The sequence below is a fragment of the Muntiacus reevesi genome, chromosome 12 (assembly GCF_963930625.1).
Source record: "Muntiacus reevesi chromosome 12, mMunRee1.1, whole genome shotgun sequence".
In the NCBI taxonomy this organism is placed as follows: domain Eukaryota; kingdom Metazoa; phylum Chordata; class Mammalia; order Artiodactyla; family Cervidae; genus Muntiacus; species Muntiacus reevesi.
In genome coordinates this window covers 74,536,693-74,560,372 of record NC_089260.1, presented here as the reverse complement: position 1 = coordinate 74,560,372, position 23,680 = coordinate 74,536,693, and the positions used below count along the sequence as shown (strand labels likewise).

The 23,680-nt window shown below is 50.7% G+C and overlaps 1 protein-coding gene across 4 annotated transcripts in view; it reads left to right on the top strand.

Moving 5' to 3' along the window:
• TRAPPC9 (trafficking protein particle complex subunit 9) overlaps nucleotides 1-23,680 on the top strand; it is a 383,909-nt gene that overhangs the window by 63,018 nt on the left and 297,211 nt on the right. For all 4 annotated transcript variants that reach the window (XM_065903184.1, XM_065903182.1, XM_065903183.1 and 1 more), the window contains 2 exons: nucleotides 13,859-13,985; nucleotides 19,366-19,511. In XM_065903184.1, coding sequence (XP_065759256.1) covers nucleotides 13,859-13,985; nucleotides 19,366-19,511 — 273 coding nt within the window. The remainder of the gene's footprint in view (nucleotides 1-13,858; nucleotides 13,986-19,365; nucleotides 19,512-23,680) is intronic.

Here is a 23,680-nt window from a genome sequence, read left to right as displayed (position 1 = left end):
CAACTTTTTCCCTCTCTTCTTTCACTTTCATCAAGAGGTTCTTTAGTTCTTCCTCACTTTCTGCCATAAGGGTGGTGTCATCTGCATATCTGAGGTTATCGATATTTCTCCCAGCAATCTTGATTCCAGCTGTGATTCCTCCAGCCTAGCGTTTCTCATGGTGTACTCTGCATAGAAGTTAAATAAGCAGGGTGACAATATACAGCCTTGACGTACTCCTTTTCCTATTTGGAACCAGTGTGTTGTTCCGTGTCCAGTTCTAACTGTTGCTTTCTGACTTGCATACAGATTTCTCAAGAGGCAGGTCAGGTTGTCTGGTATTCCTATCTCTTTCAGAATTTCCCACAGTTTATTGTGATTCACACAGTCAAAGGCTTTGGCATAGTCAATAAAGCAGAAATAGTTGTTTTTCTGGAACTCTCTTGCTTTTTCGATGATCCAGCAGATGTTGGCAATTTGATCTCTGGTTCCCCTGCCTTTTCTGAAACCAGCTTGAACATCTGGAAGTTCACGGTTCACATATTGCTGAAGCCTGGCTTGGAGAATTTTAAGCATTACTTTTCTAGCGTGTGAGATGAGTGCAATTGTGCAGTAGTTTGAGCATTCTTTGGCATCGCCTTTCTTTGGGTTTGTAATGAAAACTGACCTTTTCCGGTCCTGTGGCCACTGCTGAGTTTTCCAAATTTGCTGGCAAACCAAAATAGAACGTCCTGGGGTGGTGTTGAGAAGAGGCTTCTGTACCTTCTGAAGCATTTTATTCCTGTGGGGTGTGGTGGTCTGAACGGTGCGTGCTCTGCAGCAGTGGAGTGCAGGCCTGCTTCTCTCTCACCTCCCCCCTTCTGCTGCATGAAGCGCCAGCGTGCACTCTCTGGGATAGGCTACCGTCCTGGTCTGGGATGTGGCGATACATTCTACGGCATCTCTTTGCCTCTCAAGTCGCTCTCTCTCTTCTCTCTTCCTCGCTGATCATAAAGTGATCTTCCCAAAACTGATGTTTATCCATAGCAATCCACGCGTAAAGGCTGGACAGCTGGAATGGAGACTTTTTACTGCCTCCCAGGCCCCAGCCTAGCACAGAGTCCGGCTCACAGGGGCTCAGTACCTGCTGGTAAAGGGGATTTCTCTGCGTCGTGTCCTTATTAGGAAGGTGAGGCTCACGTCTGCCTTGCTCTGCTGGTTTAGGCAGTGGAGACATGTTTACAAAAGCCTGAAACGTAATATATGCTCAGTATGTCATAATTGTTATCACTTATGTTGATTTGTTTCTGACTTCTGAAGTGTTTCAACATATGCAGGTCTTAAACTGGGGACCCGTCCTGTTTTCTGTCTTGATGATTGTATGTGTGTCGTTCATGGGGGTAGTTGAGCGGTCTTGGATGAGATGCTGGTGTCCCTGGCCTGGACCGCTCTGGGTGTAGAACGGAGATAGCACAGCCTTGTGTCAGCAAGGGGCATAGTGCAGAGGGACGTCTGGGTCAGGGTCCTTGGGTTGATGCAGACCTGGGTTTGCCTCCCATGTCTTCTACTGATTAAGTGTAACCTTTGACAGTTTACTTACATTACTAAGTAATGTAAGTAATTATATTACATTACTTTCAATTGTAAGATTAAGAAGATAATGTCTGATTAGCTGGAGGATTATCGGAAATAATGTGTAGCAGCAACTTGGCATCCTTCCTGCAGTAGTAGAAGCTCGATAAACATTAGCCTTGTCCCTTATTTCACCTGCTTGAGAAATTGGTATTTCTCCCCATAAGGCTGTACGGTTCTTTTCAGCTTAAAGAGCTTTGGGTAGATCTTATCAGTTTTAGCAGCGAAGTAACCTGTTAAAGGTATAAAGAGAGAATTTCTCTGCAGGATTTTCATAGTTAGATGCAGACGGATGGGGGAACCTTTATCTTTGGCCATGTTACATAGGGGGTTTGATGCTGTGCCGAGGCTGGAGTGTTGGATGGTGCCCATGTGTGCTCCCAGCTGATGACCGAGCCTGGCCGGCTGTGGCCCTGCACACCAGTGAGTCTGTGTCCTCTCTAGTGTCCCGGTGTCCACAGCTCTCTTACGTGTCGGTCATGCTTCATGCATGTAGGGGGATAACATTAGTGGCACTTGGGAAGGTACAGACATCCAGGGGCCTCTTGATCCTCAATCTCAAGGCTCTGCTGTCAGTCTGAATAACCCCTCTCCCCAGGGGGAGAAAGGATAGGTCTGTGGGTGAGGGGAGGAGGGTGGTCTTTGTCCTGCAGTAGGTGGATTCAGAGGAAGTAAGACGACTGTCCAGAGGGAATTCCCTGGTGGTCCACTGGGTAGGACTCGATGCTTTTGCTGCCATGGTCCAGGTTCGATCCCTGGCCGGGGGGCTAAGATCCCACAAGCCGTTCCGGGGAGGGATGCTTGGCTCTGGCTGGGCTTTCTCGCTCGTGGGGAGAAGCTCGGACTGGCGGGCGTGGCGGCAGAGGGAGCGGCAGGAGCAGAAGCAGCTCTGCACCTGCTCTCAGGCCGACTTCATTCATCTCTAAGGTGGGAACCATTCAGGGATGGATTGAGACACTCCATACCCAGCAGAGTGCCTGTGCTACTGGAAGGCAGTCATATCAACTCCTTCCTTATTGCTTAGCTCAGGCTCCCGTTGTTCACATGTTCTGGAATTTGGCAACCTGATGCGAAAAGCTGACTGATTGGAAAAGACCCTGATGCTGGGAAAGATTGAGGGCAGGAGGACAAGGGGATGACAGACGATGAGATGGTTCGATGGCATCACTGACTCGATGGACATGAGTCTGAGCAAACTCCAGGAGATGGTGATGGACAGGGAAGTCTGGCATGCTGCAGTCCATGGGGCCGCAAAGAGTCAGGTATGACTTGGTGACTCAGCAACCAGTGAGACAAGTTACAGTGTCACCAGCAGCGCCCTGCGTTTGGCAGCTGACCACTCCTTCTGGGACCGCTGAGGATGCAGGTGCACGCCTGCAGCAGGCGGTGGGGAAGAGGAGGCCCCGATCCGCGCCCCCTCTCCGAGGGTTCCTGCGTGCCCGGGGGCCTGGTCCGCAGTCTGAGCTCTCAGTCCTGCTTTCCAGGTGGAGGCGTCCTCACCTCCTCGTGAGCCTGTGCTCATGTGTTGCCGTCCCGCTCCCCCAAAGCTCAATCGCTGCATTTTCTCACTCTCTCAGCCAGTGTGTGTTTTTTTAGAGTGTCTGCCTCTTCTATCTTTGCTCAATTTCAGCACCTTCGAAAGTTGCCCTAGCACAGGTTTCTTGGTCCTGAGAGTGTGCGGCCGTCGCGTGCACCTTCTGTGTTCTGTGCTCTTACGGGGAGGAGTTGCTCTGATCCTCACAGTTGCCCCAAAGGGGTCGCTGCTGGGCTTGGGCGTATCTTACAGTGAGGAAGTGGACACAGGACGTGAGCTCGTCTGCAGCCACACCTCCCTGAGGGTGCCCCATCTGCCCTCATCTCGGAAGCTCACAGGGTCGGATCTGGTTCATGCCCGGATGGGAGGAAGTGGGCTAATATGCCTGAGGGCTGCTTGCTGTGTGGTATTTGCAGAAACTGGTGTTTGGACCCTGGCTGTGGGCTCTGGAGTCCATGCTCTTGTCCGCTGACCTCAGCTGTTGCCGTTGCCTGAGTGTGCCGGGTGACTGATGACCTTGTTGGAGGCAACCCACCAGAACCACACTTCTGGTTTGTCTCTGCACCAAGGCCATTTCTGAGCTCAGAAGCAGTTGTCATTTGCTTGAAAGACAAGGATGGGATGAGATAGGAAATGTTGGACTCAACTTATTCAGTTTCTCCTTCATTTTATCGCCAGCTCGTTGCTTTGCAGCTCAGCCCTAAGAAAATGCATGAGAAGTCGACCATTGCCAGTGTCAGTGTGGGTTGGACCTTGGCCTGGGAAAAGCCTGTCCTGGGGGCTTCATCCTGATGGGACGGACCCTCAGGCCCACTTCGCTGTGTCCTGGGGCTGAGGGAGGGCAGGAAAGCACAGAAGTTAGGCGTTTTGCAGACACTTCTAAAGTGGAGTGTTCCCATTCCCTCGTTTCCCTCATTTCCCCGTTCCTGGCTCTGCCATCAGCTCCGCTGCAGAGCAGACCGTGGGTGGCCCACAGCACCCGGGACTGGGGGCTGCCTGCACTGTGGTGCATTGGACACGTTAGGAGTGTCTGCAAAACGAAGTCTTTTGTTATGTTGTACTTGTGATCATATGTCATAAAATCAAAAAGTTTTTTTCTTTTTTTAGTTTCAGTGCTGTGATACAGAAATGCATTTGTTTCACACACTTCCTTGGGGGAAGAAACTGGAGCAGCTGGAAAAGAAACTTTTGGCTTAAAAACACTGTGAAGTTAATGTTCCCCAAAAGTGATTATTTGAGTTACGAGAAACAAGGTTTTTAAAAGCTAGAAATGACAAGGTGGATCAATGAAGGCGTACATTTGAAAGGTGCTGTGAAGATTTGTGGTGAGGCTTTAAAAGTTAAGCTGCCGGTGTACTTGTTTTCAAACTAACGTCTTGTTCCTGGTTTCACACAGTCACGCATCCGCTCCTGACCTCTGAGCTTTGGTTTCCAGGTGAAGGCTGGTGGGTGCTTCCAGTGACGTGGGAGCCTCCGTTGCATCAGTTCTCTCCCCTGGGGGCGTTGCCGTTTTCTTCCTCTTGGAGGCTTGAAGCTTGTTGTAGTCCTTCTCATGTTGTTCCCTTTCTCCTCTGTCCTGTGTGTTGCCTGGATGCGTTCCTTATGTTTTAAATACTTGAAGTTTTCTCCCATGGGACTCTTCTTCCCCCTTCCACCATCACTTCCCTGGTTCAGACTTCTGGTTTTTAAATTTCTAATGCTCATTTGTTTGTTTCTTTTACATCTCTTATTGTTTGGCCTGTACTTTAAATCAGTTTTTTAAAAATTGAAATATCATTGATTTACAATGTTGTGCTAATTTCTGCTGTATAGCAAAGTGACTCAGTTATACATACACAGCATTTTAAAAAAATATTCTTTTCCATCATGAGTTATCATAGGATATTGATTATAGTTTTCTGTCCTTTATATTAGGACCTAATGTTGTTTATCCAGGCTCTATATAAAAGCTAGACTTTCAACACCTGTTTCTTGGATTGGTGTAGCCGGCTGCTAACATTGTGTCCTGTTCCTTGCTCTGCTCCTTTGATCCACTCTTTGCAGTGAGACCAGAATTATCTCCCTGAAACGCAAACTAAATCACGTCCTTCTCTTCCTTAAGAAACTGCAGTGACTGGTCATCCTCTGTCTAGTAAAGGCCCAGCTCCATCTTAAGGATGCTCAGGATTTGACTCAAGCCGTCTTTTCAGCCTAATTTCATACTTTCTTCATCTACATTATCTGTGTTTCATATATTTTGAACCTTTAAAATCAATTTTTTTTCATGCTCTTTTACGCTAGCTTACTCGGTCCTTGTACTTTTCCTGTTTCCAATGTTATTAAGAGAGTAATAATTCCTTCCTCTTCCCCTCTTCATTACTTTACCTTATTTTCAATTAAATACTGTTTCATTATGTCCTGAGATTAATTTCATCACTTGGTTCCCTCACTAGATTACTGGCTCCTTGGGGATCAGACCATGTCTTGCTTACTCACCTTTCATCATTTTGGACAGTGTTTTTTACCAAGAAGATAGTCGATAAATGTGGAACTGAATTAATTTAACATTACCTTTCCCACATTATTTCTTTGTGTGTATTCACTGAGACCCCGCTAGGCGCTGGAGGAGGCAGAAGAGTTAGGTGATCTCGTGGTCCTTGAAGGTGAGGGGATCCAGCTGAACCCTTTTAAGGGAGGGCTTTCCTTTCATAGGGCAGAGAGTTGGTCTTTGTTAAAGGGACGTTGAATGAAGTATGAAGTAGTTTCAGAAGAAAGGGAGATGGCTGAGTATCTGATGGCAGCTGATGACAAGTGAGAGCCTGCGGGGTAGTAGAAGGCACTCTAACCCAGATTAAGACCTTTCTCAGCTTCAGTTTGCTTATCTGTGAAGCCGGGGGAGCAGTGACGTCTCTTCCTTAAGGTGCCGGGATGACTTAATGAGGTGACACCTGCTCGCTGCTTGGCACAGCGTCTGGTGGGTAGGGAGTCCTCGCTCAGCGTCGCTCGCTGCACTGCTGGGGTTTCTCAGCATCTCTGAAGGCGGCAGCGGGGCTGGGAAGGGCTGTCGATGTCCTTACAGAAACCGCCTCTGGCAGGGCGGGGACCCTCAGCATGGCTGCCTCCACTGACATTTTAGGGCGCTGTGTTCTTCACTGCTAGGGAACGTCGATGAATGGGTGCTGATTTTCCTTCACAAAGCTTTCTGAAAACTCAATTTTAAGTAGTTTTGGAATTTTTTTGGCCACGCTGTGCGTCAGGAGAGAGTTTAGTTCCCCTATCAGGAGTCGAACCCATGCTCCCTGCATTGGGAGCACAGAGTCTTAACCACTGGATTGCCAGGGAAGTCCCAGAATAACTTTTACTATACAAATAGTAAATGCTTCTTTTAGAAGTCTTGAAAGATATAAACAGAAAGGAAAAATTGTATATAACCCTACATGGGCAAATACACACATCATTAATATTTTATGTATTTCTTTTGTATTATTTTCTATTGTTTTTTTAATTTGGATTGATCTTTGAAATTACATTTATTTCAAAAATATTATTTTGAATCCTGATTTTCTGTATATCATAAAACATTTTTCATGCTGCAGATTCTTTATAAATGCTGTTTTTAGTGATTGCATACATTTGCATTATGTTTCTGCACCATAGCTTATCTAACCATCACCTCATAATTGGATGTGCAGTTTCTTGCTAATCATTTATTAAGTCTCGATTCTTAAGATCATCCTCCCTTCTGGGAGTTATATTGAGATCTCTAGAGATATTTACACATTTTCTAGGTAGTGTTTTAAATAACTGGTTATGTAACAAGTTGATGGCTTTGCATCACTGCCTTTCGTTTTGGTAGAACATGTTTATAAACTTGAGAACAACAAGGGAAAATATTTAGTCTCTGGTGTACTTGAATGATTGCTTCTCAGGGCCTCCGACCCGTCACCACGTAACTTAAGTAAACAGAAAGTAGAAAGCAGCGCCGATGGGAAGCAGCTAACGCGGCTCAGTGCAGGTTGGTCTGAGTTGGTCAGCCCACGTCACGGGGAGGCTTGTTTCTCGGCACGTGACAGGACTCAGTCTGTACCTGCTGGTTTGGCGGCTCATTCTTCTTTGCGGCGGTGGCATGTGACTCTCGCATCCTCTGTAGTTGGACCATGTGCTGCCTGGATGTGTCTGTGAGTGAGGGAGAGCCACGTTCATTTTTCTGGCTTGTAAGACGCTTCATGGCCTGGATGTCACGTTTCATGATGTCCGTGTGTTCTCTGTAATATCACGTACTGAGGCCATATGGGTGGGCCGTCTTTCTTCGGATCAGATGACCCCTGACCCTGACCTCCACTGGACTCTGCAGCCCTTCCTCTTGGTCCCAGGCTTGAATCCCACATCTTCTGCAGCTCCTATGTCCTCTCCGACATCAAATCCCTTCTACTCTAAGTCACAGATAATGAATAGATTAATTAGATTGTGGCATCCTTGGTCGTGTCTAAACATCTCTATCTCCAGGACCTTTAACTGTGCCCGGCACACAATGTTACTATTTTTTCATTTATTTTTAAAAATTGTGGTAAGGTAAACATAAGGTTTGCCATTCTGTCTTTGTTTAATATTAATTTTTGTTTATTTATTGATTTGGCTGCACCGGGTCTTCATTGTGGCATGCAGGATCCTCAGTTGTGGCCTGTGGGATCGAGTTCCTGGCCAGGGAATGAGCCTGTGCCCCTGCATCGGGAGCATGGAATCTTAGCCAGTAGACCACCAGGGAAGTCCCTGAGTGCATGATTCATTGGCATCGAGGGCATTCATCATGTTGTGCAGTCATCACCACTCTCTACTTCTGGAACTTTTCTTTTTATCAAACAGTAGCCCTGGAGCCACTAAACATTTCCGGTCCCTGCTACTAGCTCCTGGTAGCCTCCACTCTGCTGTCTGTCTGTGGATTTGACCGTTCTAGGTACCTTCTGTAAGTAGAATCATAGTGTATTTTTCTTTTTGTGACTGGCTCATTTCCCTTATCGTACTGTCCTTAAGGTGCATCTTTGTGGGAGCACAGATCGGAATGTTCCTCCTTCATAAGGCTGAGTCACATTCCGGTTTATGTGTGTGGGACATTTTGTTTATTCACCCTTTGATGGGCACTTGTGAACAGTGCTGCTCTGAATGCGTGTACAGGTGTCCGTCTGAGTCCCTTCTTTTGGGTAGATCCCAGAAGCGCAACTGCTGGATCCCACGGTAACTCAGCGCTTAGCTATTTGAGGGGCCCCCACACTGTTTTCCGCAGGGGCTGCTCCATTTTACATCCCACCAGCAGTGCATGAGGGTCCTACAGTGGTCTTCGGCATCACTCCATCACGTTACTCTTTATGACCCAAAGAGGAGGCAAGTAATGCAGAGAGTCATCGTTAAGGATGTTTTCTGATTGAATGGAGAGAAGCTGAGATGTTAGCGTGTTAGGTCCGACTTTCTGTGGGTGTCCAAGTGTGTGTGGGGGTGGGGGGCAGGTGATCCTCTGGCCACGGGGGTGGGTGAAGCGCTTGGTGATCGTTGCTGCTTAGAAAGCTGTCAGGCCACCTCTGTGTCTGTGTCTGCTTCTGAGTCAGCACAGCAAAGATGACAGAGCTGGCGCCACGTGGAGGCTCTGGAATCGATCCTGAAAGTGTCATTTCTGACTGTTTCAGGCCACATCTGTGCTTTTCCTCTGTATTCTTCCCTCTCGCCCACCTTCCTTCATCAGCTTTCTTAATTCAGATTTGGAGGAAAAGCTACATTGGCTTGGTCAAAAAGTTTTTCCATAACATCTTATCGATTTTCCATATTATGGAAAAACCAGAACAAACTTTGTGGCCAATCCAGTACTTCTTTCTCTTCTCTACCTGTTTCTAGTATCGTAACTGAGCTAATGCACACATAGTTGTCTCAGATGATTACTTAGGAGAGACCAGAACAGTCGAACCGTGAAGTCATGATGTGCTGGTTTTCATGTCAGTGTCGAGTCCTGAAATGGCAAGTGGCCTGTGGCCAGAAGTCTTGATGATAGTATTTTCTACTCCTGTAAAGAACAGTCTGGTTAGGTGATAACTAGGCTTTTATTAAAAATGTTCTGTTTGCCTGATTTCTTTAGTTTCTCGGATGGAAAAAGCTCTCAAGTGTATTAGGTGCTACAGTTTCCCTGAAATAATTGTTGGATGTTCTGGTTGGAATCGAGCAAGACCCGCTGATGTCACTGTGTGCTTGTGTTCGCTCCAGGCTCACGTGTCGAACTCCCGACTCCCATGGTGGTGGTGTTTGGCGGGGGCAGTCTTTGGGAGGTGATTGGTTTAGATTAGGTCGGGGGGGGGCCCTTCCTCCCTCTGTGCCCACGAACCTGAGGAAAGGCCAGGTGAGGCCGCGATGAGAAGTGGACGTCTGCAAACCAGGAGCTGGATCTGCGGGCATCTTGATCTTGGGCCTCCCAGTGTCCAGAGCTGTGAGAAGTAAATGTTTACTGTTCCAGTCAGGATCGATGGTGCTCTGTCACGGCAGCCAGGGTAGGCTAAGATGGCTGATTTTTGGTGACATTCATTAAGGACTCGCCACGTCCCAGTGGCCCTGTCGTGCGGTTAGGACGTTCGGGTTGGTCCCAGGCTTCCCCACAGCTTGGCACGGGGAACGGAGGTGAGCAGGCTCCGTGGCCTCGACTTTCTGTGTCTGTTTTGGTAACGCTGGGTCTCCGTCATCAGGCCTGATCGGTGGGGACAGGAAGACTCAGCCAACTGGGATTGAGTCTCAGATCTCTTCCTGTCTGTATGACCTGGAGCAAATCATTTCACTGCATCAAGCTCATTAAATATTTTTGCCGTGAAATAATTTCAACATAGTAGTGTAAAGAACAATAAAATGAATTCCCATGTAACAGTCACCCAGATTAGAAAGTATCAAGATTTTTATATATTTACTTCATCCCTGGGCTTCCCTGGTGGCTCAGCTGGTAAAGAATCTGCTCACAATGCAGGAGACCTGTGTTTGATCCCTGGGTTGGAAAGACCCCCTGGAGAAGGAACGGCTACCAACTCTAGTATTCTGGCCTGGAGAATTCCATGGACTGTATGGTCCATGGGGTCGCAAAGAGTCAGACATGACTGAGCGACTTTCACTTTCTTCATCTTTGACTTTTCCTATTTGTCGAATTATTTTAAAGACAAACCCCAGAGGCATCATTCCATTTCACACCTTCACGCTTTAGTATGCATTGGTAAAAAAAAGCGGACATTTTCTAATAGAATCACAGTGTTAATGTTATACCCCAATATTAATAATTAATTTTTATAGCATTTAACACCAATCCACAATCAAGTTCCTAGATTGTCCCTGAGTTCATTTTAATTACCTTTCAAAAGGAGATGATAATGCCCAGACCCTCTCTCCGGAGCAGGAACTTTGTGGGAGGGTGTCGCATGCCTGTTTTGGACAGAGAGGCTTTGGAGTTCTGCTGTATTCCCCAGGGCCTCGCCTCTGAGGGGCCTAGTATAGGATCTGGCCCAAAGCACGTGCTCAGTGCATGGAATCATCCTAATGATGCAGGGGTTTCCCAGCGCTTTGTGCTTAGAACAGTGCTGGCCCCATGGACCGTACCGTGGACGTGCAGGCTGCCTGCAGCAGATCTGAGCGTGCTCTGTCATTTTCCATCTCTGAGGGTTTCTACATTTCTTCCCCTGGACACAAAGCCTCCTTTTCTGCCCAGCAAACGTGTGTTCATCCTCTGTTGTCAGTCGTGAAGTTTCTCCAGCAGATGTCTCGTGTCTCTGAGGAACCCTGTGTCCCGGAGGAGGCCCCACATTGCAGACACACATGAAGTTATGTGACAGTCCGTTTTCCTGGAAGCCAGCCCTGTTTTCCCTGCTGCAGCCATGTTGCCTTACCGGTGCCGATCACTCCTGGGAGAGTTAGCTGGAAAGTAGCTCATGAGTTGGTTATGTCTCCGGAGCCCCTGCTCTGCTCCAGAGGCAGGTGGCTGCCCATCTGTCATCTCTAGAGTGGAGGAGAAGGCAAGTGCACGTGGCTGGAGTCATGGGCTCGACTGGAGAGCAGGGGTCTGTTGAGACCGAGGGAAATAAGTGAACATGTGTTCACCCTTTACCTGTCTTTCACAGCCAGCCTGATATCCCACGTGGGAAGTCCTGGCTGGGAGAAGTGCCCTAAAGGAGAGGCTAAGGCCCAGACTGGGGAAGTTCCCAGCCGGACACCCTGCAGTGAGGCCCACAGCTGTCCACGTCCCCACTGTGTCCGTCCTGTTTACTGCAGCCAGCCAGCAGGACAGCTGGGTACCATTCCTCCTTGGGTAACTTTGTAGGAGGCATTGAGCATCACTCACAGGTTCATACCTGTCTTCATTTCAGCAGGGCTTACTGGGAGAGCATAGCTCCTCCTAATCAGGTGTCCAGCCTATGAGTATCTGCCCAACGTGAGGCAAGTTAGCTCACTAAAGTGCTCTCAGTGGGAGCCCTTTGGGAGACTTTGTTGTTGTTCAGTTGCCAAGTCGTGTCCGACTCTGCGACCCCGTGGACTGCAGCATGCCATCCCTGTCCTTCAGTCCCTCCCAGAGTTTGCTCAGACTCATGTCCATTGAGTCGGTGATGCCATCCAACTGTCTCATCCTGTTGTCCCCTTCTCCTCCTGCTCTCAGTCTTTCCCAGCATCAGGGTCTTTTCCAGTGAGTTGGCTTTTCGCATCAAGTGGCCAAAGTGCTGGAACTTCCCCATCAGTCCCTCTGGTGAATATTCAGGACCGATTTCCTTTAGGATTGACTGGTTGGACCTCCTTGCTGTCCAAGGGACTCTCAAGAGTCTTCTGCAACACCACTGTTCAAAAGCATGAATTCTTTGGTGCTCAGCCTTCTTTATGGTCCAATTCTCACATACGTACATGACTACTGGAAAAACCATAGCTTTGACTGTTTGGACTTTTGTTGGTAAAGTGATGTCTTTGCTTTTCAATATGCTGTCTTGGGAGATTTACCGCCTGTAAGTTGAAGATGATTTGATTAAAGAATTTTGTTTGTGCTGCAGATTGGTATTACTGTATTATATCCAGGCCGATTCTGGTTGCTTTCCTGCCTTCCTGCTCCCTGAGGAATGATGCTTAGACACAGAAAGCCCCTTAACCCACTAATACACCTGCCTGAGAACTGGGCCGCCCCCATCTGGCCATTGCTCTGTACAGTCTCTGGTTCAGGAGCCTGTGGCCTCCCTGTGTGGCCCTGCGTGCTGTGCCAGCCTCCGGGGCCTGCAGGCCCCGTGACGGCAGTTAGAGTCTTACCGTTCCTCCGCAAACGGCCTTGCGTCCACCAGCCTGTTTTTAATCCGTTACCTCATTTCCCTCTTAGCCATTCTGTAGAAGGACAGGGCTCCCACTCAGGTGGTCACCCCACAGATGGGGAGGAAGCAGACTGTGTCCTGGAACCCGGCCTCACTGCCTGTCCCGAAGCCTCACTCTGGCTCTTTGCTCCTCTGTTCCACCTGAGTCCTCTACCCTCCCTGCCAGGCGGGACAGGAAGCAGGCCGGGCGTGGACCTCCGATTCCTGATGCCTTCTCTCTTCTAAACAGTGTGGGAGTGAGGATGCCACAGGCTGAGGGGCAAACACGGGATTTTTTTTTAAATGTAACTTTATTTATGTATTTCTTTATTTTTGGTTCCTCTGAGTCTTTGTGGCTGCGCAAGCTTTCCTCTAGTTGTGGTGAGTGGGGGCTACTCTCTGGTGGCGGTGTGCAGGCTTCTTTTTGCGGTGGCTTCTCTTGTTGCAGAGCAGGGCTCTAGGGCTCGTGGGCTCAGGAGTGGCGGTGCCCAGGCTCAGCTGCTCTGAGGCATGTGGGATCTTCCCAATACAGAAATCAAACCCGTGTCCCCTGAATTGGCAGGCAGACTTTTTACCACTGAGCCACCAGGGAATCCCCAAACTTGGGATTTTTGACATGTCCTTTCACTTCATTTGGGCTCAGTTTTCTCATTTGCAAAACGGGCACAGCGATGCCTGCCTTCCCGAATTACCACGGGTTTTCCAGCAGGAAGCACTCTCGAGCTCCGGGGAGTCACAGAGTCTGTGAGCTTGTGTCTAGAGCCACTTGTGGGTGATGAGCATACTTTTGCTATTACCTGCATCCTCCCCTCCTCCTCCTAGTGAGAGGCCATGGGGGTGAGGTGGAGAAAAGCAGCCTCATCTCACAAAGCTTTACTTTTAAATAAAAATATTGATTTGTAATTATTTGCTTAAATATCTGTTATACAGATGGACTGTGCACTCCTTGGGGACAGTGAGTTGGCTTTTCGCATCAAGTGGCCAAAGTGCTGGAACTTCCCCATCAGTCCCTCTGGTGAATATTTTGCTTGGTACCTAGTAATTGCTGGAAAAATATTTGTTAAGTAATAAAATGTACCAATTCTCTAGTCCTGCCTGCCCATCGACTTTCTTGAAATTTGATAAGGTTTTATTCTCTTGGAAAATGAAATCTCCTAGGAGATGGTAGCTTAATTTCCTTTTTATCCACAGACCCTTATGTGGAGCAGCCACTGGTGATTTAAACAAACTGAACAGAGCTTCTGTCTTCCTTTCATCTCTTGTGGTCGCTGCCCCTTTATTTCTGTCAGAAGATTGGACTCATTGGACTGTCAAGTATTGGGTTAAGAATTTTATTTTTGCTCAAAAAAATAGAGCAAAAAAAAATCACCCTCCCCTCCTTTTTCTTTGGTTTAATTAACCTTTGTTTTTGTTTTCTCATCAGAAAAAAAGGATGTGACACAGAGCCTGGAGAACTACACCTCCAAGTGTCCCGGGACCATGGAGCTCCTCACCCTCCCAGACGGGCTCGCGCTGCCACCGGTGCCCTTCACCAAGCTGCCCATCGTCAGGTGGGGCACGCTGGCGGAGCGCGGGGGGCGGGCTCGCTCCTGCGCCGGCTTTGTTCTGATCAGGGATGTAGGTCTGCAGAAGGGTCCCGTTTGTGATTGCCTATGTATTTGGTCCATTGTCTCATGAAGTCTCAGCTGCCGCCTGTGAAGCGTGTTTCATAGATGAGAGAGTCAGACCAGGGCCATCACGGAACGGCCATCGCCACGTGCCTTTCCACCAGCAGAGCCACTCCAGCCTGTGTCTGCCTGGTTCTGCAGCCAGGCTGTGGCCTCTCTGCATGATGGAGATGAACTGGGCCTCGTGGCACTTACCCGTGTCTGGTGGGCTGTGCAGCCCTGCACACAGGCCCGGGGGTGCCTCCACTCCCTTGCTTTGCGGGGCTCACGGGACTGTCCGTGGCTGCTCTGTCTCCAGACTGGCTGCGAGTCCGTCCTTATTCCCGCAGACCCACAGCCCCACACACCCTCATGGAAACACTGAGCAGGCGGATTGTGTGGCAGGTTTCATTCCTTTGCTCAGCTCCACCTCCTGCTCAAGCAAGGCGGCGTTCAGTCATCTTCCAAGATTTAGTTTAAGGATTATCTCTTCTGTAAAACCTTTTCCCTGAGCCCCTCAGATAGAAATAATTATACCTCTGGATAGTTACCAATTATTTCAGTGGCAAAGAGCAGAAAAACTAGCAATGGATAGCAAAGAAGAGGTTATCTTTTTTTTATTTATTAAGAAGTTGGAAACAGGTGGCTTCTCTGCAGTGCTGTCTTTACCTCATGATGACCAAACGGCTGCTGCAGCTCCAGATGACACGTCTACATCCAGGATAGGGATAAAGGAAGAAGGGCCAGGGCCAGGGCACCTATCTTTTGTTTACTAGCATAGCAAAAATGATCTTGACAGATTCACAGTGGACTTCTGCCTCAGTCTCCTTGACCAGGAGTGCATCTCCTGGCCACTGCTGGTTGTAAGAGAGGTCGAGGAAATAGGGCTTAACTCTCCCAAGCTCTGTAATGTGTGGGCAAGGGAGAAGGGGACAGAGTGGTGCTGGGTTAGCCAGCCAGGAGCATCTTCCATGTCTTTCTTCCATTTCATTTACAGAATGTGATTATACATCTTTGTTCTGTCTGAGAGCTCCCTGGAGAGACCTTTGTTTTTGCAACCCTTAGGTGCCCATGCATGCTGAGTGAATGCACAGATCCAGCCATCAGAATTCTTTGTAAGCAGTCCTCAGAACATCTGACTCAGATTATCTTAGGCACAAGGGGGTTTATGGCACATATGCCTACAGAATCCAGGAGAAGGATTCAGGCAGGGCTGGAGCCAGGTGTCAGGCAGTCTCACCAGCACCTGCCTCTCTCCCCTCTCAGCTCTGCCCTCAGCAGCCAGTCTTTAGTCTCAGGCTCTGGGTAGCATCAGGCTGGCAGCTGCAGCTTCCCGTCCTGCAGTGTCTGGGAGAAGAGGAGGTGATGCCCGTGGAAGGAAGATAAAGCTTCCTTCTCCTGGGAGCCTCCACAGACGCCCGTGCTCTCCGGCACTTCGGCTGGGACATGGACTCAAATCTGAGTCCCTGCTCCCAGTCCCGCACTGGCCGTTTGGTGCAAGAGCCCTGCTTCCTTTTGATGGAGTTGAAGTTAAGATCTGGGTGCTGTGTGCACTCCTCACTGTTGGGTTGCTGCTGCTCGCGGTGGACAGAGCTAGGCAACATCTATTTATAGACACACATTATTCACTGCATGTTCATGCCTGTGGTTGTTTCTGCATCTGTTTCTATGTACTGGAAACTGAGTCCATACTGATACCTATACATCCAATTCCACCCAGCGCCTTAGGGGCCCTTCTAGTATCTGTAAGTCCTTCTCAGACGGGGGAAACCTGTCTCCCATTCACCTCAGTCTGGTTGCTCATTTGGTCAGTTCCCCTACTGGTTACCGTGGCTTCCCTCCCCTTCCCTCCCCTATGTTGCCCTTCCCTCCCCACGGGGAGCTCTGCCCCAGCCCCGTGGGCCCCACCAGCCCACTTGGGCAGCTTTGACTGTTGCCCATCTGTGCAGAGAGAGCCAGGAGGTTCTCAGGTGTGTCTCCCCTGTAAATAAGGTTGAGGAATTGACAACTGAGAGAAAAGGTAGGCGGATTTGTCCCATGCTTTCTTACCAACATATTTTCTGTCACTTTCCTAATGAGTGTCCCACCTCTGCTTTGCATCATCCTTATTAGCCACAGTATCCTGAGATATCAGCTTTTAAATTGCCAAACGGAATCCCTAAAAATAATTCTTGTTCTGGAAATGTCATCCCTGGAATTCTGCTTTACTGTTGGCAGCTCCATAGACCAAATACAACGTTATTAGTTTCACAGCAATTTATGCTGAATGAGTTATGTTTCCTTTAGGTCAGGTACCTTGAGTGACTTTTTCTGGGTACATTTTATGGGCAGACATTTGATGCTGGACTTTGAGTTATGAATGAATGCCATGGCTGGCTTGTTGGGTTTCTTTTCTGTCTGACCATGCCCTCAGAATCCCTCTGCAGTTTTTAAAAGCCTTTTATGTGATCTGAGGTGTCTGTGCTTGAGTAGACGATTCCTAGGATGACAGGTGACATCTCGTTTTTAGGTGGTGACAGTGGCACAGAGTAGAAAGCTATTTGTGTTGCGAGGAAATGGTGTCGTTTTACTGCTGAGCGAGTGCAGAGGCTTGAGTCTGTGCTGCTGGTGCAGAGTTCAGCAGGCCGCTTGCAGCATCACCGGGCCCAGCACTTGGTTTCTTTGCCTCTGCCCGCGGTGTTGCGATCTTTGCGCAGGGACTTGGCTCTTTGTGCCTGTGAGCAAGTGCTGTTTTAGGGAGGGAAGGGAAGGGCTTTTGTGCACCTGCCGTGTGCCAGGTGCTGTCATAGGTGCTTCGTTTTGTTGTTAGGTCGTTCAGCTGTGCCCAGTTCTTTGAAACCCCATGGACTGTAGCCTGCAGGCTCCTCTGTTTGTGGGATGTCCCAGGCAAGAATACTGGAGTGAGCTGCCATGCATGTCAGTGCAGTTTTCAGAGTGAAGGTTGGTTTGAAGGTCTCTGCTTTAGACCACTGCCCTTTCTCTGCTCGCGTTTGGGATCAGCAGAAAGAAACATCTGTCTCAGGTGACGGTGGGGCCGGCGCCCAGTGTCCCAGGGCTGCCCAGTTGTCCCCGGCCTCTGGCAGAGCCCTGGGGCCGGCCCCATTCCGTCGCGCAGAGAGTCAGACAGAATCTGTGCTCTTGCTCAGCAGGCAGGCCCCAGGAGAAGGGCCTGAGTGCCGCACGTGCTGGCTCTCCTGCCAGATCTGCTGCCTCCCTTAGGAGGAGTGAGGGGAGGACGAGGTTGGGACCCTCCCCTAGGCTGCCCCTCCTCCAGGAAACACGGAGCCGGGGGTGGGGCACGTCCACGGGACCTCCTGGACAGCGTCGGCAGGCACCGGTCATCTTTCCGAGCGAGAGGCTTGAGGTCCAGGGGTGAAGCGCTCCTTGCTGGTGCCCCGCTGGTGGGTCCTTCACTGCGCTCGGGTCTGCGGCTGTTGCAGGTGCGTCTCCCCCTGGCTGGAGGTGGTGGGCGTGAGACGCTCATCGGTCGTGGCATCTCCGCCAGCGTAAGGACTTGCCGCCTCCCCCCAGCACAGTGCGGCCGGGGCCTTTGTGCACAAAGGGCTGGGATTTGCCGCTGTTGGTGATAAACTGCTTAGCCTTGAGGATACGGCTTTGAAAGATTTGGAAGCTGAGTTGAAAATCCAGCTTTTGGGAGTTTATTCACTCAACATTCACCGAGAGGTCCGCATTGGTGTGTTGCACCAGCGCTGGACTTGAGACAAACGAGGCCCTGGTGCCCTGTCCTTGGAAAGCTCACAGCCGAGCAAGCAGAAAACTGAGTGATTCTGATTCTGTACAAGGAAAACATGCCGAGGGGCTTGCAAAGGCAGAGGAAGTGCAGGACAGAGTCCTTTCTTGAAGAGCTGTTGGCGGGTGAGCACCGCCTCTGCCTCAGGGCGTGGTGGGAACAGGTGAGGATCACACGTGTGACCCGGACCTCCCCAGGGCCAGGCTCAGGAGCCGCCAGTGATGGCTGGGTGCACTGGGGGTGCTCGTGAGGACGGGGTCCCCATGGAGGCCAGGAGAGCTGAGAAAGGCGTGATGTGGATTCTCTGAGGCGGTCTCTAGTTTATAGACACACACACACTCACACAGAGTCAGCACAGATTAGCCTGTGCCGTGGCAGAAACATGGCCCTTAGAATCTCAGACAGATCAGCCCTCAGCACGGCCCAGGCTGATGCGTCCCTCACGTGGAGTCTGATGCAGATCGGGCAGGTAGCTTTCCAGGGTGGCTGACCTCCCCGAGGTCACTCAGCGATCTGGGCTTGTCCGTCTGCCCCGCGTCCAGTCCCCAGGCCTGCCTTGAGGAGGAGGCGGGGCACCGCTGCGAGTGCCTTGTCTCCGAGGGACCTGGCTGGCTTCCTCTCCCGACCCTCCAGCCTTACCCCCTGCAGAGGGGCTGTGGGTGGGGAGGGGCTCAGCGCCCCCCAGCCTTCACCCCACCCTCTGCCCCCACCGTCCCACTCTGGATCCTGAGCCCTGCTTGCCCAGCTGCCCCTCCAAAGGGCGGCCACAGGGGCCGTGGTTGAAGGCTGTGCTGTGTCCTGCTGCCCCGTTTCCGGCTGTGGGGCTTGGTCCGCATGCTTCCTCTCCCTGTGTCGGTCTCCTCGTTGACGACTTGGAGGTGATGGTGATCGCACCGCAGCTTGGGAGGCGGATGAGGTTCAGTTGGGACGGTGCGTGGGCGACAGCGGGCAGAGGCCTGAGGCCCGGCTCCGTAGACTGTGGGCCTTCAGTCCAGGCTGGCTGGCGTCACTGGCTGACATCCACAGCTGGAGAAGCGGTTTAGTGAGGCGCAGACTGTGCAGAGCCGACGGGGCTGCTGCCCTTCACCCGTGGTCCTTCAGATGGTCCGGGTCAGCACCTGTGTTTGCTGTGGGCCTGCCCATCAGGAAGGAGGGAACCAGCTTCTGCAGAGCGGTGGGCATGGCACCCACCGTGCCTCCCCGAATCCTCACAGTGGTTCGTGTTATGGCCCAGGAGCCTGAGCGCAGGGAAGGCAGGCCCGTGGCAGGCAGGTGCCGCTGTCCCAGGGGAGCAGGCCGAGGGGCAGGGCTCTGTCTGCCCACGGACGTCCTCTCCCCTGGGACCGTCTGGGGGGTGGGAAGTGAGTTGTGCTGTCTTCTCTGCCTTGTCCTGCAAAGCTGAATGCTTTTCCTCCCCTCAGTTTATCTGCTGTTTGATTTATTGTCTGTATAACACCAGATACCTGGTCGTATTTATGCTGAAGCCAAGCTAACAAGGCAGTTGAAATATTTTTGTTCCCTTTGAAACAACAGGCGTGTGAAACTGCTGAACCTTCCCGCCAGCCTCCGGCCACAGAAGATGAAGAGCTTGCTGGGCCAAAGCGTGTCGGCCAAGAGCCCCTTCATCTACTCCCCGATCATCGCCCACAGCCGTGGGGAGGAGCGCAGCAAGAAAATAGGTAGGCCAGGCCGCCGGGCTTCCAGGCCGTGTTCGGCCGCCCGACCCCTGGAGGCTTGTCTGGCTGGACTTGAGATCACGAGACTTGACGTGGTTCATGTGAGCCTATGGGATATACCCTCACGCAGGTGTATTCCGTTTGCTGACTTTGTCTGACCACTGCCTATAGATCTGCCTTTTTAGTATCTTATTTCATAAAAGGGGGTTTTGTGAAAGTTCTAGAAACCAGAAGACCTTTGTTATCCGAGACTTAGGTCAATTACAGAGGAGAGGTACTTGGAGACCAGGGTGACTTTCCAAGCCTGGAGTGACTTCTGAATCATCCGGGGAGATTAAAGGTCGTCTTTGTTCAGAACTGTCTGGGTATAAGGGCGTCCCATCACTGTCCCGTTTGAAGGCTGCAGTGCTCATTTTGTGTCTCGCTGACGCTCATCGCCTCTTCTGAGAGGCCTGGTGACTCAGCAGGGCGCTGTGACATTGCGTCTTGGGGTGGCAGGGCGGGACCACTCATCGCTGAGGATCCGTCACGGGCTCCTCTGTGCACTCAGCCCTCCCGCCATGTCCTAGCGCACGGCCCCCGCGCTTCCTTCCTCCCCATGGACCCCACAGCTCCCCTGTGTCAGCCCGTCCCTCTGCCCTCCCAGGCGTGGCCATGCCGCAGGCGTCATTCCTCGCCCGCTCCCCGCCTTGGGCTCTGTGCACTTGGAGACTGTGGTGCCCGTCTCAGTGGCAAAGCTGCGGGCTGAGAGGCGGTCACTGGTTGGCATTGCTGACCCCATCCGAGAAGTTTCAGTGGAAGACCCGCAAAGCTTCTGCAGCTCAGTGCTGGCTTCTCCTCTGTCTACCTTTTTCCTCCTTTCAGTTTTACACCCCCGGTGTAAGAGAAGGCGTCCTGGCTTCTCGAGGCCCTTCTCCCCAGGATGCAGCTATCCGGGGGCACTCACCCACCACCCACACCCAGAGCTGACCCTGCCCACAGCGTGCTGTCTGCCTCTGCGCTCACCTCCTCCCGCCTTTCCGCCCCTGCTGCCTGGCCCCACCCACGACCACGTGCTGTTTTTTGAACGTGACCTTTTGTTCCAGTATCAGGGCTGTACTCTGGGTGAATGACCGACTGCAGCAGTCTCCTGGCTCTTAGGGGAGCAGGGCCCCACCCAGCAGGCACTTGTGGTGTGAATGCGAGTCTTTGGCATTCTAGTTTTAGTTTGTGATTCTGAGAGACAGCCCTGGCCTCCCGCCTGCTCCTCTGCTCTGGAGAAGATGCCAGAGAGGCTGGGAGCAGGGGGTGGGTGGACCTCGTGGTTGAGCAGTGGCGGAGCCGGTCCTAGGTGTCTCCAGCACGTGCCAGCGAGCAGTGCCCATCTGCCAGGGGATGCCTTCTTTGATCTCTTGTAGGTGGGGGGCTTGAGTCCTGTTCCCATCGAAGTCTCAGGGGTCTCTCTATGGTGGGCAGGCCACTTTTCCGGGCCCCTTCCCCCAAGTGGACCTGGGCCCGTCATTGCAGAGTTAACAAGGTTTGTCTCCTGGACCTTGTAGGAATCTCTGGCTGCTCTTTTTGGGTCTTGTTCAGTTCAGTCGCTCAGTTGTGTCCGACTCTTTGTGACTCCATGGACTGCAGTACGCCAGGCTTCCCTGTCCATCACCAACTCCCAGAGCCTACTCAAACTCATGTCCATCGCATCAGTGATGCTATCCAACCATCTAGCCTCTGTTATCCCCTTTTCCTCCTGCCTTCAGTCTTTCCCAGTATCAGGGTCTTTTCAAATGAGTCAGTTGGCCACACATCAGGTGGCCAAAGTATTGGCGTTTCAGCTTCAGTATCAATCCTTCCAATGAATATTCAGGACTGATTTCCTTTAGGATGGACTGGTTGGATCTCCTTGCAGTCCAAGGGACTCTCAAGAGTCTTCTCCAACACCACAGTTCAAAAGCATCAGTTCTTCAGTGCTCGGCTTTCTTTATGGTCCATCTCTCACATCGATACACAACTACTAGAAAAACCATAGCTTTGACTAGGTGGACCTTTGTTGACAAAGTAATGTCTCTGCTTTTTAATATGCTGTCTAGGATGCTCATAGCTTTTCTTCCAAGGAGCAAGCGTCTTTTAATTTCATGGCTGCAGTCACCATCTGCAGTGATTTTGGAGCCCAAGAAAATAAAGTCTCTCACTGTTTCCCCATCTGTTTGCCATGAAGTGATGGGATCGGATGCCATGATCTTAGTTTTCTGAATGTTGAGTTTTAAGCCAGACTTTTCACTCTCCTCTTTCACTTTCATCAAGAGGCTCTTCAGTTCCTCTTTGCTTTCTGCCATAAGGGTGGTGCCATCTGTATATCTGAGGTTATTGATGTTGGGTCTCATTAGGGTTGATGGTAAGTTTTCTCCCTAAAGGATGTTTTAGGAAACTTTCACCCATTTTGTGTACCGAAGGTTCTAGAGGTGATCTGGGGGACTGGAGACGTGAGACTCCTTATCAGGACCAGCAGCATGATCTGTGGGGCCTCATGCAGAAGGAAAAGGTGGGGCCCCCTTGTTCAAACATTAGGAAGACTTTGGAGACAGAGGAGGCACTAAACAGAATGTGGGTCCCCCTGAGTCGGGCACCATATGGCTGCCAGGTCCTCACCCTCGAAGCTGGCCTTTCGTCTTCCTTCCTCTCTAATCTTTAGAAACTGCTGAGGCTTCCTTTTGTGAAGAGTGCTCTGTACTTGCTGCAGAGGGTTTTCACTTCATCCAGTGATGCTGCAGGTGTTGTGTTTCCAATTTACTGATGAGAAAATTAAGACTGAATGTAAATTGCTGCCCTAGGTCAGGAAGGAAGCTAAGTGGCAGAGCTCAGGCTTTGTCCATGGTTTATAACTCAAAGCCCAGAGATATTTTCCTTTATCTTTTTTTTTTTTTTTTTTGACCGCACTGTGTGGCTTATGGGATCTCAGTTCCCTGACCAGGGATTGAACCTACACCCCTGGCAGTGGAACTGTGGAGTCCTAACCACTGGACTGCCAGGGAATTCCCAGGGACTTTTTACCTCGTGACATTGAGAAGCACCAGTTCCTCTGAGCTGGGGATAAATTCCCTGGATGATGCAGGATTTTTTTCCAGGATGTAACAGAAACTTCAGCCAAAATGCATGTTATTTGTTGGAGACCCATGGGTAGGAAAGTGTAACTTATATTCCATGGGTTCTAATATCTTTCTGGCAATAGACTCAGCAGCGAGTACCTGCCTACAGGTTTGAAGAATCCCATGTCTTTAACCCAGAATCCCCATCTCTGTAAATGAATCTGTGTGTAATCTGGGGGAGTTATCACAGCAAGCACACAGTATTAGAGGGGAAGAGACCCTGGGGGCAGCTCCTGGGACCATTTTCCGCGCTAACGTGGGTTAATTTATTACCAGTCTCTCCGTCTAAACTCCACATGAGGTAATGGCTGTGCACATCCTGAGTGTGAGCACAGAGAGGTGAAGGGTTTTGTGCCAGGACTTGGTGTGGCCAGGCTTTGTGCCGAGGTCGGCAGCCGCCTGGGAGGATGGACAGGCGGGAACTGTCCCTCGGCCTCGGTCAGTCGCCTGGCCTCCCCGGGCTGCAGTTGTGCTGTCTGCGGGGAGGGGGCGCTAGAAGCCCACTGCACGGGCTCCTCAGGGGTCGAGGGAGATGCTGATGCTTCAGTACCCCGGCTCTGTTCACTTAGGGCTCTGAGCAGCGTTGTGTGAGCTGTCCAAGGTGCTGGGGGTGCAGTGAGAAATAAGGAGTGCCCCCTGCCAGATGGGTCCAGCCAGCGTGGCGGAAAGAGATGAGCTTGTCGACAGAAGCCGCTGAAAGATGCTATTAGTCCACAGCTAAGACCTGCCCGGGGGCCATGTAGCGCTGGGGGAGGGGGGGGCCCGAGACAGAGGGGTGTTTAATAGCCTCCAGTGCTGGTCCTTTCCGAGGTTTCTGGGACAGACTGTGGAGGAAGGGCCCCACCGTGCCCTCTGGCACGCTCAGACCCGGGAGGGAGATGATCTCTTGTCAGACATTAGCAACTGTTCCTGTAATAAAGGTTTATCACAGGTTTACCTTTAGTGACTACAACTGTGTGAGTATAAACGATTCCTTTCAGAACGCCAGGAAAATGAATTTTAAAATGATGGTTATTTGACCATGACAGAGAAGACAAACTGCTCCTT